The sequence below is a fragment of the Caretta caretta genome, chromosome 1, assembly GCF_965140235.1.
Source record: "Caretta caretta isolate rCarCar2 chromosome 1, rCarCar1.hap1, whole genome shotgun sequence".
NCBI lineage: Eukaryota > Metazoa > Chordata > Testudines > Cheloniidae > Caretta > Caretta caretta.
The window spans coordinates 80,716,101-80,729,825 of NC_134206.1; the positions used below are offsets into that span (position 1 = coordinate 80,716,101).

Here is a 13,725-nt window from a genome sequence, read left to right on the forward strand (position 1 = left end):
TAGAATCAAAGAATATCAGGGTTGGAAGGGACCTCAGGAGGTCCTCTAGTCCAACCCCTGCTCAAAGCAGGACCAATCCCCAACTAAACCAGCCAGGGCTTCGTCAAGCCTGACCTTAAAAATCTCTAAGAAAGGAGATTCCACCACTTCTCTAGGTTACCCATTCCAGTGCTTCACCACCCTCCTAGTGAAAAAGTTTTTCCTAATATCCAACCTAAACCTCCCCCACTGTAACTCGAGACCATTACTCCTTGTTCTGTCATCTGCCACCACTGAGAATAGCCAAGCTCCATCATTTGATAGCTGTTTTCAATAGGTAGTTGAAAGCAGCTATCAAATCCCCCCTCATTCTTCTCTTCTGCAGACTAAATAATCCCATTTCCCTCAGCTGCTTCTCATAAGTCATGTGCTCCAGACCCCTAATCATTTTTGTTGCCCTCCGCTGGACTCTTTCCAATTTTTCCACATTCTTGTAGTGTGGGGCCCAAAACTACCATACTCCAGATGAGGCCTCCCGAATGCCGATCAGAGGGGAATGATCACTTCCCTTGATCTGCTGGCAATGCTCCTGCTTATACAGCCCAAAATGCTGTTAGCCTTCTTGGCAACAAGGGCACACTGTTGACTCATATCCAGCTTCTCGTCCACTATAACCCCTAGGTCCTCTTCTGTAGAACTGCTGCCTAGCCACTGGGTCCCTGGTCTGCAGAAGTGCATGGGATTCTTCTGTCCTAACTGCAGGACTCTGCACTTGTCCTTGTTGAACCTCATCAGATTTCTTTTGGCCCAATCCTCTAATTTGTCTAGGTCCCTCTGTATCCTATCCCTACCCTCCAGTGTCTCTACCACTCCTCCCAGTTTAGTGTCCTCTGCAAACTTGCTGAGGGTGCAATCCACACCATCCTCCAGATCATTAATGAAGATATTGAACAAAACCGGCCCGTGGACTGACCCTTGGAGCACTCCGCTCGATACCAGCTGCCAACTAGACATGGAGTGGTTCGCTGTTCCCAGCCAATGGGAGCTGCGGGAAGCGGTGTGGGCCCAGCCACCGCTTCCCGCAGCTCCCATTTGCCGAGAACGATAAGCCTTTTTTTTCAGGAAACAAACTGAATAGCCACTTTTCACATCCTGACTGTAGTAGAAGTGTTTAAGTATACCCAAACATGAGGAATTTTTTGTCTGATCTGTTAGGTAGCACTGCAGACCTTGGCCAGCTGCAAGTAGATGATGAAATCATTGCTGTTAATGGCACAAGAGTTTCACAAATGGACCATAATCAGTGGGAGGAAGCCATGGCCAATGCACTAGAAACTGGAAACTTGGTCATGGATGTCAGACGATATGGAAAAAATGGTGAGTTGTTTCACTGGGCCAACTACAGCATGTTGTATAAGGTGAATAAGCTTTGTGTTTAGTGAAGTTGCTCTGATGGGTTGGGGCCTATAGTCCTTGCTTCAATAACACCTTTTCTGAACCTATGTGCTTTGTTAGTATGTCTGTTTTATTATAACACAATTGGGGTTTCTTTTTTATATAGTTCGTATCGCAAATAACTTCACTAGCAAGTCTGCTAACCTTAAACTGGTGACCACTCTGTTCTGCGTTGGTCTAATTTTTGAGGGAATGCATAGTTGCATGTACGTCCTAGATTATTTTGTTAGATCCATAAGGGCACCACAGAAAGGAATTGAAAATGCCCCCTTCTTGCCACCTCAGTTTAGGGGTAGAAGGTAGTTCTGTCAGACCTGGAGGGGATGTCCATTCCTAGGATCCTTGCTGGCATCTGAGAGAGGCAGCAATGCCCGCCTTTTCTGATATAACATTGCACACTGTGTCCCCCTCAGGATGGACGATGTGTGTGAAATGCGCAGCTGGTGGGGAGGGAGAGTGCAGATCTTGCCATTGCCCCTCTGGGTTATGATTGGCCCATTCAGGGGAGGGCTGTAAGAGCTGATTAGGTCATTCAGCCCATCCATTTGGCATTAAAAATTCCTTCCTACTCATGGTAGCACCATACTGGCCCTGCAGCATGGACATACCCTTACATTCTTTCTGGGTTGTGAAGTTGCCTTGCCAGGAATCCAGATATGCCCTGGTGCTGGCCCTTTTTTGGATCAGGAAAGGATTTTCCTTCTGCCCACATATGGCTGATGTGCAATGAATGTTCGGCATTCACCATTAGAGCATGGAAGTTCATGCATTGGGGTAGGTAGAAAAAGTTATTAGTTTAAAAACAAACAAAGTGGTCTGTCACAACTTGTCTCGTGTCCAGTGCAGGGTAGGCTAGAAGGTAATGAAGTCAGCTCTTGGGATAAACCCAGGAGGCTTCTCGCAGAGACCTTGATTGATTTTGGGGTTTTGAGTGGTTTTAAGTCATCTTGTAAATTGAGGCACTTCTCATTTATACACTCATGTCCTGCATGTGGGGAAGATGATGTGGGAGTCCATTTCCTGGGCTGAATTCCTGATTGAGGTTAATGTAGAGGTTAGGCCAGGGGTAGCCATCTCCTTACCCATTTTGCTGCTTTGGTTTAGTTAAGGTGAGGACAGTTTCTCTTCCTAGTTACTATACAGTTAAGGGTGCTGTCTGCCACTTAAAATTCTTTACCTGTGTGGTCTAATCAATTGTAGTGTGGATTATACCATCCATCCATACATTTGCAGGGGCGAATTTGGTGGATTGTACTCCTGTAAAATGTGTAGATAATATTCCAGGAGCAGTGTGTCTGTCAGTTAAAACACAGTTTACTGCTCACTCCCCCTAAGGCTTGATTATAGGTGAGATAACTTTTATCCTTACCAATGATGTTGTGGAAAAATAACTTCAATGAATATTAATATCTATATTTGTAATGTTGAACTACAGAACTTCATATTTATGTAATGAATCTTAGTAAACTTGCTGGTATTTCTCAAGCCTGTCTTTTGACTAACTCTTGCTTGTTATGGGAAGCTGGTCTATTTATAAAAGCCCTAACCATTTCCTGTCTTTAGGAATTCTACCTACTTCATCTTTCTCTCTCTTCTTGTCTTTTTTTAAAATGAGAATGTGTTTTCACTAACTTTTGTTCTTTATACTTTGACTTTTCTGTCCACATTCATTTCTTGATCTCCATGTGCCAATCAGATTGGGGCAAAGACCAGCCTTCCCTGCCATATGTAAGGCATAAAATCCTCAATCTCACCAGTATGGCTACCAACATTGTAGGTACACCTGAAAATAAATGGATTGAAGCAACTTCTGGAGATCACAATTCTACCAACTCTTCAAACATATCAGCCAAAAGAGATTTCTTCTACAGCCTTCAAAATTCTGTAAGATTTTTTTTTTTCAGGGGGTGAAGGGTGTTTGGGTGTTTGGGAGGAGAAATGAAGGAAAAGCTTTAAGGCCTCACAGAGGAATAAGAAAGTAATTGTAGGAATTCCAGGAAAGCAGTTTTCATTTTGCTTTCTAATTAGAATACTAGAATCTCAGTTAAATATTTTAATTCCTGTGTGTCTAACTTATTTCTGTACAAAATTTGTGTAATATTATATGGAGTCACAGAATGATACGATAGCAATATTTTTGTTCTGGTAGCAATTACATTTTTAGGTAACTGATTTCCTCATAAATACACAAACACTTCATGGTATAATAAAAATTATTTGAGCACTGATGTAGTTTCAGACATAGGGGCACATTCTCCAGAATGACGGCACAAAGGAGCCATATTCTGGCCATAAATAGCCAGTGGATTCCACTTGTGGGGAGGAACTCTCCATTTATCTAAACCTAGCGGTGGCAGCTCTTGTGCTAGATGGCACTTTCACCCCAGGATAGGAGTGGGCTGGGCACTTGGCAGATTGGATCTCCGTTTTTTCAGTCCTCCACTGATATAAGTTAGAGCAGCCACTAGGCTGCTCTAGATGTCAACACGAGACCAGTACAGAATCAGAGGGTTCCCTGATTCCCCTTTGCCCTCTTTAAGTCTAGGGGTTTGTTTCCCCCCTTGATCTAGAGTTTAGATTTACTAATTTATTCAGAATGACATTATACTGTTTGGTCTTCCTGGCTGCATAATAAAATAAGTGTGAACATGTTTACATGGTGGCTTTTGTCATTAGACAAGGAGTCAGGAGTAGTTTGGTTTTGTCATTATATTGTTTGTGTACTTGAATTATTGTTAAGATATGTACATGCAGTGGTCACCTTTAAAAATTTGCCAATTTTGCCTTTGATAAAGTTACTGCAGGATTTGCTGTGTTCAGTTTACTTCCATATACTATAGGAAACACATGGGATACTACTAATACTGAGATGATGATGTTTAAAGCCAATAACACATTTTGGGTGACTGCTGTATGCCCAGATGAGTTTGTAATCAATACAAAGCAATTTAAAGGCTGTTTTAAGATTAATCAGAACATGTTTTTGATTATAATAACCCTTATAGAGCCTGAATTCTTTAGAAATGCTCAGTAGAAGGGATTTCCAGTGAGAGTTTAAATGAATACTGCCATTCCAAGAAACAGAAATTGTGTGCTTTTATTTATAAACAAAACACTGGGGTATCCATCTTGGCCCATGACATTTTTTTGGTGAATTAATGGTTTCCTTTTGGGCCATCATCTTGCAACTGGTCATTAATCCTAGCAAATGCCTACGGTCTTTTTATTATATAAAATATATGCAAGAAGATTTAAACAATTTGTTTAACTTGAGGAATTTATAACAACCTGACACCCTTTGCTGTGTGGAATTCCTATGGGAGGAAGGAAATGTTAAACTTGATTCATATGAAATTATACTAAAATTGTTTTCTATTTGTAGGATGCTGGAGCAAAAGTGATAAATGGAATGCAAGCAGATATGAGCTCTCATGAGCAAAAAGGTAAACTGCCAATATTTTCAGCTGCTAATTGAGAGAGAGGAGAACACAGATTATACCTGTAAATATTACTAGTACAGTGAAATAAATATTGGGCCTCTGAGAAAATGAAAGCTATAAGTGTAGTACGTAAGTCCAATTGCATCTGAGAGGCATGGAGTTCTAGTCCAGGGAGCATTGAATGGTTTAAGAACTGCAAACAGAGTACTGATAACAAGTTCCTAGATCTCAGCATGACTGGTTGTGGACTGACTGTGTGATAGGGATGAAAGAGGAGAAACAAGAAGACACAGAAACTTAACTCCACCTTTCCATTCTGCAATGGTGGTTATAACATAAAGATGCCTTACGGTGATCAGTCTTTCTTCTGCCTTTAAGAATTTGAAAATGTGGTTTCTCTCCCTTCCAACCTCCTTCCTGGAGACATGGGATGAAGAGCATCCAAATCTCTGTTTTGCTAGAGCTCAAGTGTGATTACTTTTTCGGGGCGGGGGGGGTGTATGTGGACTGCATATCGTTGGCTCTGTGCCATAATTGTTAGTGACTCTGTTAACAAAGGTAGCCTGGGGGGGACGGGAAGAAGGGGAGGGAAAGTAGGCACTTAAACCTACTAATAGAATTCTAATTCCCTAATGGGAACCACTTATGCAATTACATTGTGTAGTATTGTAAATGTGCATGGTGGATTATAGGTGAGCCTTGTGAACAGGAGAATATATACATAGGCAAAGGTGCCATTGTATTAGACTCACCGTTAAATTGAGAGTAGTAGAGGAGAAGAGATGCCAAGGAATCTAAATTTATAAAATCTATCAAAGAGACTTTTAAAATCTGGGTGGGATCTTAGGTAGGAAAAATGGTGCTGCCAGATCTCCAGGCCCACAGAAAGTGAGTCAACCATGCTGTTATAGTAGATGGATAGCAATTGTACTAAAATGAAGTACTAATCTCTATGTGGTGTAACCTACTAAAAAAATCTGCATTTCTTATAACAAAAGGTTAGCTTTTCTCTGTCAGTTTTTCTAAGTGATGTTACTGTAGATTGGAAAGGTTTGATGAATGTCATTTGTTGTTCAGTGGTGACAGTCATTAAAAATATGTAATTAGACAGCACCGTATTGACTTCTTTGTATTCTTTGTATTTTTCAAATAGAATCTGAACCTATTTCTTTGAAAAACTTAAAAAGACGGTCACAATTTTTTGAACAAGGTAAAACAAAAATCTAACATTTCATGTACTTTCATGAAATTGTTCCCACTGTACATTCTACCTAATAAGTCTCTGGTGCTGGGTACTAAGCCTCTTCAGTTTTGTTTGTTGCAACCATGACAAAGCAACATAATCCTTTTCCATTCTTTCCCCAGGGTCATCAGGTTGTTGTTACAATTCATGGGTTTACCTTTGTGGTAATGGGTCTTTGTATGTTTTTTTGTACATATATAAAAACCTTTTAAACCTCTGACATGCTGTTCAAAACATTTTTCCACTTGTAACAGATTTGTTTCAGGTTTGCAACTCCCTACAAAACAGCTTAAAACTGACCAGTCCAGCACAGCTTTAATGCAGAGGCTAAAGAGCATTTAAAATATTTAACAGTAAATTCAGTTTATTCAAAGCTGCTGCTTTACATCTATGTCCAAATTGATAGAATACAATAAAATGGATAACTTATCATTTATAAAGTAGGTAACAATGACCAAGTCCAAAGAAAATGCAATACAAATTTTGCAGAACTCATTGTATTTTTTTTATTATTATTATTATTATTTTGCTTTAAGGTGTGCAGAATAAAGCTCTCATTACAGTTTTGTAGGCTTGCTTTTCTGGTGTGTTCTGCATGTCACATCTCATATTTTCACTAATGTAGAATATCTAACACTGTCTTCAAAGCTCTTTTGTATGTTTCAGTATTTTGCTGTAGACCTTGAGGATGAAATTCTGGAGCCATGGAAATCAATGGCATTTTGCCATTGACTCCAGGAGAGCTAGGAATTCACTGGGTGGTTGTCTTTGTCAAGTGACATTTGAAATGCCACTGCACACTTCATACTGTTCATTTCTAAATTTCTGCTTTAATAGCAGTATTTTATTTGCAGTCCTTTTCCCCTTACTTACAAAAAAAAATCTTTTCATATAGTAAAGCATACTACTACTATCCACATAAATATTGTATTAATAGTTAAAATATGTGGTATGTTAATAGCTTCACTTAAGGAGCTTTAATTTTGTCACTAATAATAAATTCCTGTTTTTGAAGATATATAATTAATGTATGTTCATTTTTATATCAATTTGACATAAGGCCTCTGAGTAGGTAGACATTTTTGTACACCAAATTTGCTCCACTTTCTCCACCATGCTTTGTTATACTGTAGGAAAATAATAGGTTCCAATATGTTGCTTCCCTGTTACTTTTTTCCACTAATTAAATTTTGCGGGTGAGTAACATGATCTAAACTATTGATTATTTAGGACAACAAAATTAAATGGACAAGAATTTGTTTTAAAAAAACAACAACCAAGTGTATTTCCCACAGTTTTTCCTCAGTGTTTAGTTTATCAATGCAGTTCATGCATTTTTTTTATCACCCTGGCATAAGCTCAGAGCTAGAGTGACAACCTTCAAATATCAGGTTTGACACACACTATACAGTGTGGAAAAGTCGAAGATACTCTCTCTCTGGGAGTAGAGTAGGAAGTATTTATGTTGGTTAGTAGTGGAAGATTAGTTGCTTTTGGAAGGTATATTGGTATTAATACATGTAAAATGTGAGTCTCTAGAATCCTGAATATATAAGCAGTATAACTGAATCCTAACAAAATTGTTTAGATTAAGAGAGTAGCTTATTTGATTATGAAACAGCATTGAATTATTTTTTCAGAGTAGCTATGGGAAAACTGTAATTAGTCCTTCATGTTACAAGGCTGGGGATGTACTGCTAATTCAAGACCGAGTAATTATAGATAGCATCTGAAAGATTTTGAAGGTGTTATAGGGTTATTCTCTTTTCAGAAACTTCCTGGATAGATATGTATTCGTTTGAAGATCCCTAAATATTCCTTGACCTAAATAAAGGGAATAGGGTCAAATGAAACAAGTATGGCTTACAGTTTAAACAAATTATATCCTGGAATTCATACCAGTGAAACTTTCCACATTTAAACAAACCTCATAACACATAATTGTAATATTTTTTTCATTTTTTCTATTTCTCCTCCCTACCCTAAATCCTACAGGAGGCTCAGAGCCTGCAGTGTCTGATGTGAGTACTGCTTACAAACTGCTTATACATGAATTTTATGAAAGAGGTTATTAGCTTGTCTGGCTTTGTTCGTTTCAGGGAACCCTACCTTTTTGTTTTCTATTGTTCTTACATTGCATGCTCTGATTTTGATCAGACACCTATCCAGATTGCTGATTAAACCTTTTTTAAAGCTCGCAATAATGGTTACAATTTAACTGTTGTAAGTGTGTAGGTTCTTATTGCTCTAAGGTTGTAGCTAATGTTTATAAATGTTTTTGTGTCTAGCTTTTAAAAAATGTGTGTTTTTAAAATGACAGTGGATTAATCATCCTCTTTTTGTGATGATTTAGCTCCCAGTTCCATCTATTAATGCTCCAAGTCGTTGGACTTGGGACCAAGAAGAAGAGAGAAAACGACAGGAAAAATGGCAGAAAGAACAGGAACGTTTACTTCAGGTACAGTTTAACTATTTACTTCTATATAGGGATTCCTTTGACTGAGGGAAGGGTATGGGACTGCCATTCAGTAGACTTAGGCCCTGTTCCCAACTCTGCCTCTGAGATGCTGTATAACATTGGATAAGTGATTTCACTTCTGTGCACCTCACTTCTCCCATTTGTACAATGATTCTATTCATTCAAGTTTGTAAAGTGCTGTGAGATCTATGAATAAAAGCTGCAGAAGTATTAACAATTATTAATATTAGACTTTGGATGGCCTACTTTTCTGAACTTACCCAATTCTGGAAAAGTTGCACAATAGCAAAAAAAAAATTCTTTTGTCTGTAACTTTTCAAAAGTTGGAGGTAGTTTGAAAAGTTAGAGTGGAAAAAGAAGGGATGGGGGAAAAATTAAAATAATTAGGGTTTTATTGCAGACAATGGCAAAAAAAAAACCAAACAAACCCCAGTGGGGGAGGAGGGTGAGGGAAGTGAGGGGGAAATGCACCAAAAATCACTAAACTGAAAATCAAAATGTTCTGTTCCGAAAGGTGAATTGAAACAAAATGTTGATGTGATATACATTGTTTTGTTTTGAAATTTCCCTGCAAAAAATTCAAATCAACAAGTTTGAATGAAAAAAATTGTTCATAATTTTCACTAGAAAAAATGGTTTTTCAACCAGCTCTACTTACAGGTTTATAACCCAGCTAATTGATTTCAGAATGATTTGTTTAAAATTAATCTTTTAAGTTTTAATTAATATTTTTTGAGAAGGCTCATTTTAAGAACAGTTCACACATATTTGTAGTTTACCAAACTAAAAATAATTTTAAATGCTATGTATGGACTATACAGGATAATTTTTAGTCTTCATTAACTTTGATTAAAATTTTAGTTTTCTATAATAGGTGACCCCCTTCACTTCCAGTATTTTTGATTCAGTCACAATAGAAAATTAAGCAATGGAATGTAATATTTTATGTGGACTAGTATACTAGTAATAAAATAAAAAAGGCAGCTACTATTGTACTAATTTTTCCAACAAGGCTTTTTACTGGGAATTATGCATCTGTGCTAACTTAGTGTTGTACAGCCCAATATTTTGGGATGGCAGTGGACCAGTCACTCACCACAGTGGCATAGAGGCTCAGAGAATAGAGTGACTTGGCACTTCTAACATCCCTTTTAAAAAAGGAGAAAATAGACTTCATGTTCTTTATGGTCAGCTTTAGAGAGTGTTAAATATTTATGGCCACAAAAAGCTGTTGTTAGAGTAGTCTTAATGTACAGTTTGATTTCCTTCCCCATTGAAAGAGGCTTTCTAAAAATGGCGTTGTGAGACTCCATGTTCATTCTTACTGATTTTCATTTGTCGGTAGCTCAGTGAATGAGCAAAATATATACTTTTTCTAATTGCTAGTCCTGCAAATCCAGCCTGAGTTTTGGCATTAAGCTGGGATGTTTCCTATAGTTGCCAGGTGTCCGGATTTTGACCAGAACACCCAGTTGAAAAGGGACCCTGGCACAGCAGACTGGGCTCTTAAAAGTCCAGTCGGCGGCACAGTGTTGCTAAGGCAGGCTCTCTGCTTACCGTCGCTCCTCATGGCTCCCAGAAGTGGCCGGCACATCTGGCTCCTAGGCGCAGGGACGGCGATGGGGGCTCTACATGCTGCCCCCATCTCAAGCACCATCTCTGCAGCTCCCATTGGCCAGGAACTGTGGCATGCCAGCTGCTTCCAGAAGCCATTCGAAGCCAGGGCAGGCAGGGAACCCTCCTTAGCCCCACTGTGCCAATGACTGGGAGCTGCCTGAGGCAAGCGCCACCTCGCCAGAGCCTGAACCCCCTCTTACACCCCAACCCCCTGCCTCAAGTTGGAACTCCCTCCTTCACCCAAACTCCCTCCCAGAGCCTGCACCCCAACCTGCTGCCCCATCCCTGAGCCCCCTCCCACACCCAAACTCCCTCCTAGAGCCTGCACCCATCACCCCCTGCCCCATCTCTGAGCTCCCTCCCAGAGCCTGCACCCATCACCCCCTGCCCCATCCCTGAGCTCCCTCCCAGAGCCTGCACCCATCATCCCCTGCCCCATCCCTGAGCCCCCTTCTGCAGCCAAACTCCCTCCCAGAGCCTGCACCCATCACCCCCTCTTCACACCCCAACCTGCTGTCCCAGCCTTCATGCCCAGCCCCACACCCCCTTCCCCAGTCCAGGGCTCCCTCCCGTACTCTGAACCCCTCACCCCCCTCCCGCACCCCAACCCACTGCCCCAGCCTGGTGAAAGTGAGTGCGGGTTGAGGGGAGGGACAAGGGATGGAGTGAGCGGGGGCAGGGCAAGGGTGTTCTGTTTTGTGTGATTAGAAACTTGGCAACCCTAGTGTTTCCATCTCCACGCATCATGAGTAAGAGAGATTCTTCAGGGCAAATTATAGACTTCAGTTCAGTAATGCACTTAGCATGTGAGTAGTCCAAGTGAAATTAACTGAATGGCACTACTTATGCGTAAAGTTGTGTGTTTAAGTGCTTTGCTGGATCGAGGCCTTTGCTTTCAATGAACATGTACAACCTCATTATCTTCAAATTACATCCTCAGTATCACGTGCAAATTCATTAACCATCCAAAGATTATTGGTTGCACGGAGTATAATTTAACCTGCAGAATTCTATTCAGGGTGATGATGAACCCAACATGAAAACAAAACATAGTGTATATATATTACTTGTATATATATTTTTCCTACCCTTCATCTGTGCCTCCCTCGGTGTTTGTACCATGCCAATAGCTTCTGGAGATATATTAATAATAATAATAAATAAATAATCAGTCACAAGATGGGTGAGGTAAGTTGGTCCAATAACACCAACTTGTGTGTCTCATATAATGAGACTGACATGGCTACAACAACACTACATATAATTAATGATTGACAGTCATAGCTTAGGGAAAATTTTGAGGGCTGGTCTTCAAGAACATGAAACCTGGCATATTTCTGTTTTTCGAGAGACGCGCACGCCAACACCATTTTCACTTTGCTTCTCTGCTCCTCTTGCTCTGCAGAAGCACTCTAACGCATAATTCCAATGCCATCTCTCTCTCTCTCTCTGCTACCCCAGGGACAATTTTTTTTTTCCAAATAAATGGTAGTCTAGAAGCCACTAAACTTGCCTGGAATATCTCCGCTATCATGAAAATTAATACTTTTCAGGATATTCTTTTACAGATCTGTTCTTCTGCAGACATGAATGGCAAAAGACAAAAATCACCAGCTCCTATATTCTCTGCCCAATAATAATGACTCTTGATATTTCATCAGTATGATATTTCATCACATATAAAACCAGTGATGGGAAAATCCTAAAGATATACTAAGTTTGATTTTGGCTTAGACAAGTATCCAAAAGTTCAGGTTCTTATTTAAACTCAACTGCTGCTTCGGACTTGAGTTAGAGGTCATCTCTAAGGAACCTGATTACTAACTTGTAACCAACGCAAAAGGTTTTTAGTCCTGTTTTAAATAGTTAAGATTGATATTACTGTAGCTTAGTAGAGGTAACTTCATAACTAAACCAAAAACAAATCATAAGATAGGAAATGTTATAGGTTGGTGAGTCTTCTGAGGCTTAGGGTGAAATCCTGGCTCCCCTGAAGTCAACGGAAAAACTCCCTTTGACTTCATTAGGGTCAGGATTTCGCCATCTGCAATCTATTAGGATTTTTTATTACTTGACTTACTGCTTTGCACAAGGTTAGTTTTAAAACAAATATTTTAATACAAATGAAGAAGGTCGTGTTTTCCTGTCGCTTTTATTTACTTTTAATATAATCCGTGACTCTTCCTGCCAGGAGAAATACAAACGTGAACAGGAGAAACTGCGGAAAGAATGGCTACAGGCTCAGCAAGAAGCAGAAAGAGAGAGTTCCAAATATTTAGATGAGGTAGGCGATGTGTATGTGTTCACCTTTCAAGTTTCTCACGATTCCTTTATTGAGCATTAGCAAAAGTAGGTACTTAAATATGGAAATGACTTTTTTGCTTTCTCATTTGCCCAATGCAGAGAATAAATACTCCTAAAATAAAAATAACTGTCTACAAAGTTGGTGGTTTACTTTTGTGATCAGTTGGGCTTAGATAAGGGATGGGCAAACTACAGCCCGAGGGCTGCATCCAGCCCTCCAGACGTTTTAATCTGGCACTCAAGCTCCCACCGGGGAGCGGGATCAGAGGCTTGCCCCGCTCCGCGTGGCTCCGAGAAGCAGCAACATGTCCCCCCTCTGGCTCCTACACATAGGGGCAGCCAGGGGGTTCTGCAAGCTGCCCCCACCCCAAGCATGGCCCCCACAGCTCCCGTTGGCCAGGAACCATGGCTAATGGAAGCTGTAGGGGCGGTGCCTGCGGACGGGGCAGCACGCACAGAGCCTCCTTGCTGTACCTACGTGTAGGAGTCGGAAGGGGGACATGCCGCTACTTCTGGGAGCTGCTTGAGGTAAGCATCTCCCAGAGCCTACACCCTGACCCCCTACCCCAGCCCTGATCCCTTTCCTGCCCTCTGAACCACTTAGTCCCAGCCTGGAATACCTTCCTGTACCCCCAAACCTCTCAGCCCCACCCCACACCCCCAGCCAGGGCCATCACCTGCTCCCGCACTCCAACCCCCAATTTCGTGAACATTCATGACCCGCCATACAATTTCCATATCCAGATGTGGCCCGTGGGCCAAAAAGTTTGCCCACCCCGGTTTAGACTCATTCAAGACAGCAGGACAACATGCAGCTAAGGTGTATGAACACAAGAAATGTTTTGTTTTATAAGCCAGTTCCCAGCTTATACAATATCATTGTGACCAGAGTGAAAATGACCAACTTCAGCCCTGATTCAGCATAGTAATCAAGCATGTACCTAACTTCTAGCCTATGAACAGTCCCACTGAAGTCACTAGGACTATCCCATACTCAAATTAAGACATGTGCTTAAGTACCTTTGTGGTCTTAAAGCTGAGCCATCCTACCTCTGAAGAATTTAGAGAAGAAATCAACTGCAGCCTTGCTGATGGAAGTCTTCCATATATCTCAAAATGTCAAGAGTGTATCTAGTTTCTTTAGTTGCTTCCTTCTACAGCTGTAGTCTGTTCTACAGCTGGACAGGCTATATTCTGGGTTTCCAGAT

The 13,725-nt window shown here is 40.6% G+C and overlaps 1 protein-coding gene across 10 annotated transcripts in view; it reads left to right on the forward strand.

Moving 5' to 3' along the window:
- The window catches only part of LMO7 (LIM domain 7), a 183,605-nt gene that overhangs the window by 154,755 nt on the left and 15,125 nt on the right, over window positions 1–13,725 (forward strand). For 5 of the 10 annotated variants that reach the window (XM_048852398.2, XM_048852436.2, XM_048852466.2 and 2 more), the window contains 7 exons: window positions 1,195–1,356; window positions 3,131–3,318; window positions 4,817–4,877; window positions 6,028–6,084; window positions 8,113–8,138; window positions 8,471–8,575; window positions 12,405–12,497. In XM_048852398.2, coding sequence (XP_048708355.1) covers window positions 1,195–1,356; window positions 3,131–3,318; window positions 4,817–4,877; window positions 6,028–6,084; window positions 8,113–8,138; window positions 8,471–8,575; window positions 12,405–12,497 — 692 coding nt within the window. Of the gene's footprint in view, window positions 1–1,194; window positions 1,357–3,130; window positions 3,319–4,816; window positions 4,878–6,027; window positions 6,085–6,239; window positions 6,282–8,112; window positions 8,139–8,470; window positions 8,576–12,404; window positions 12,498–13,725 lie in introns of all 10 variants that reach the window. The other 5 variants (XM_048852425.2, XM_048852482.2, XM_048852490.2 and 2 more) reach the window with 3 other exon arrangements.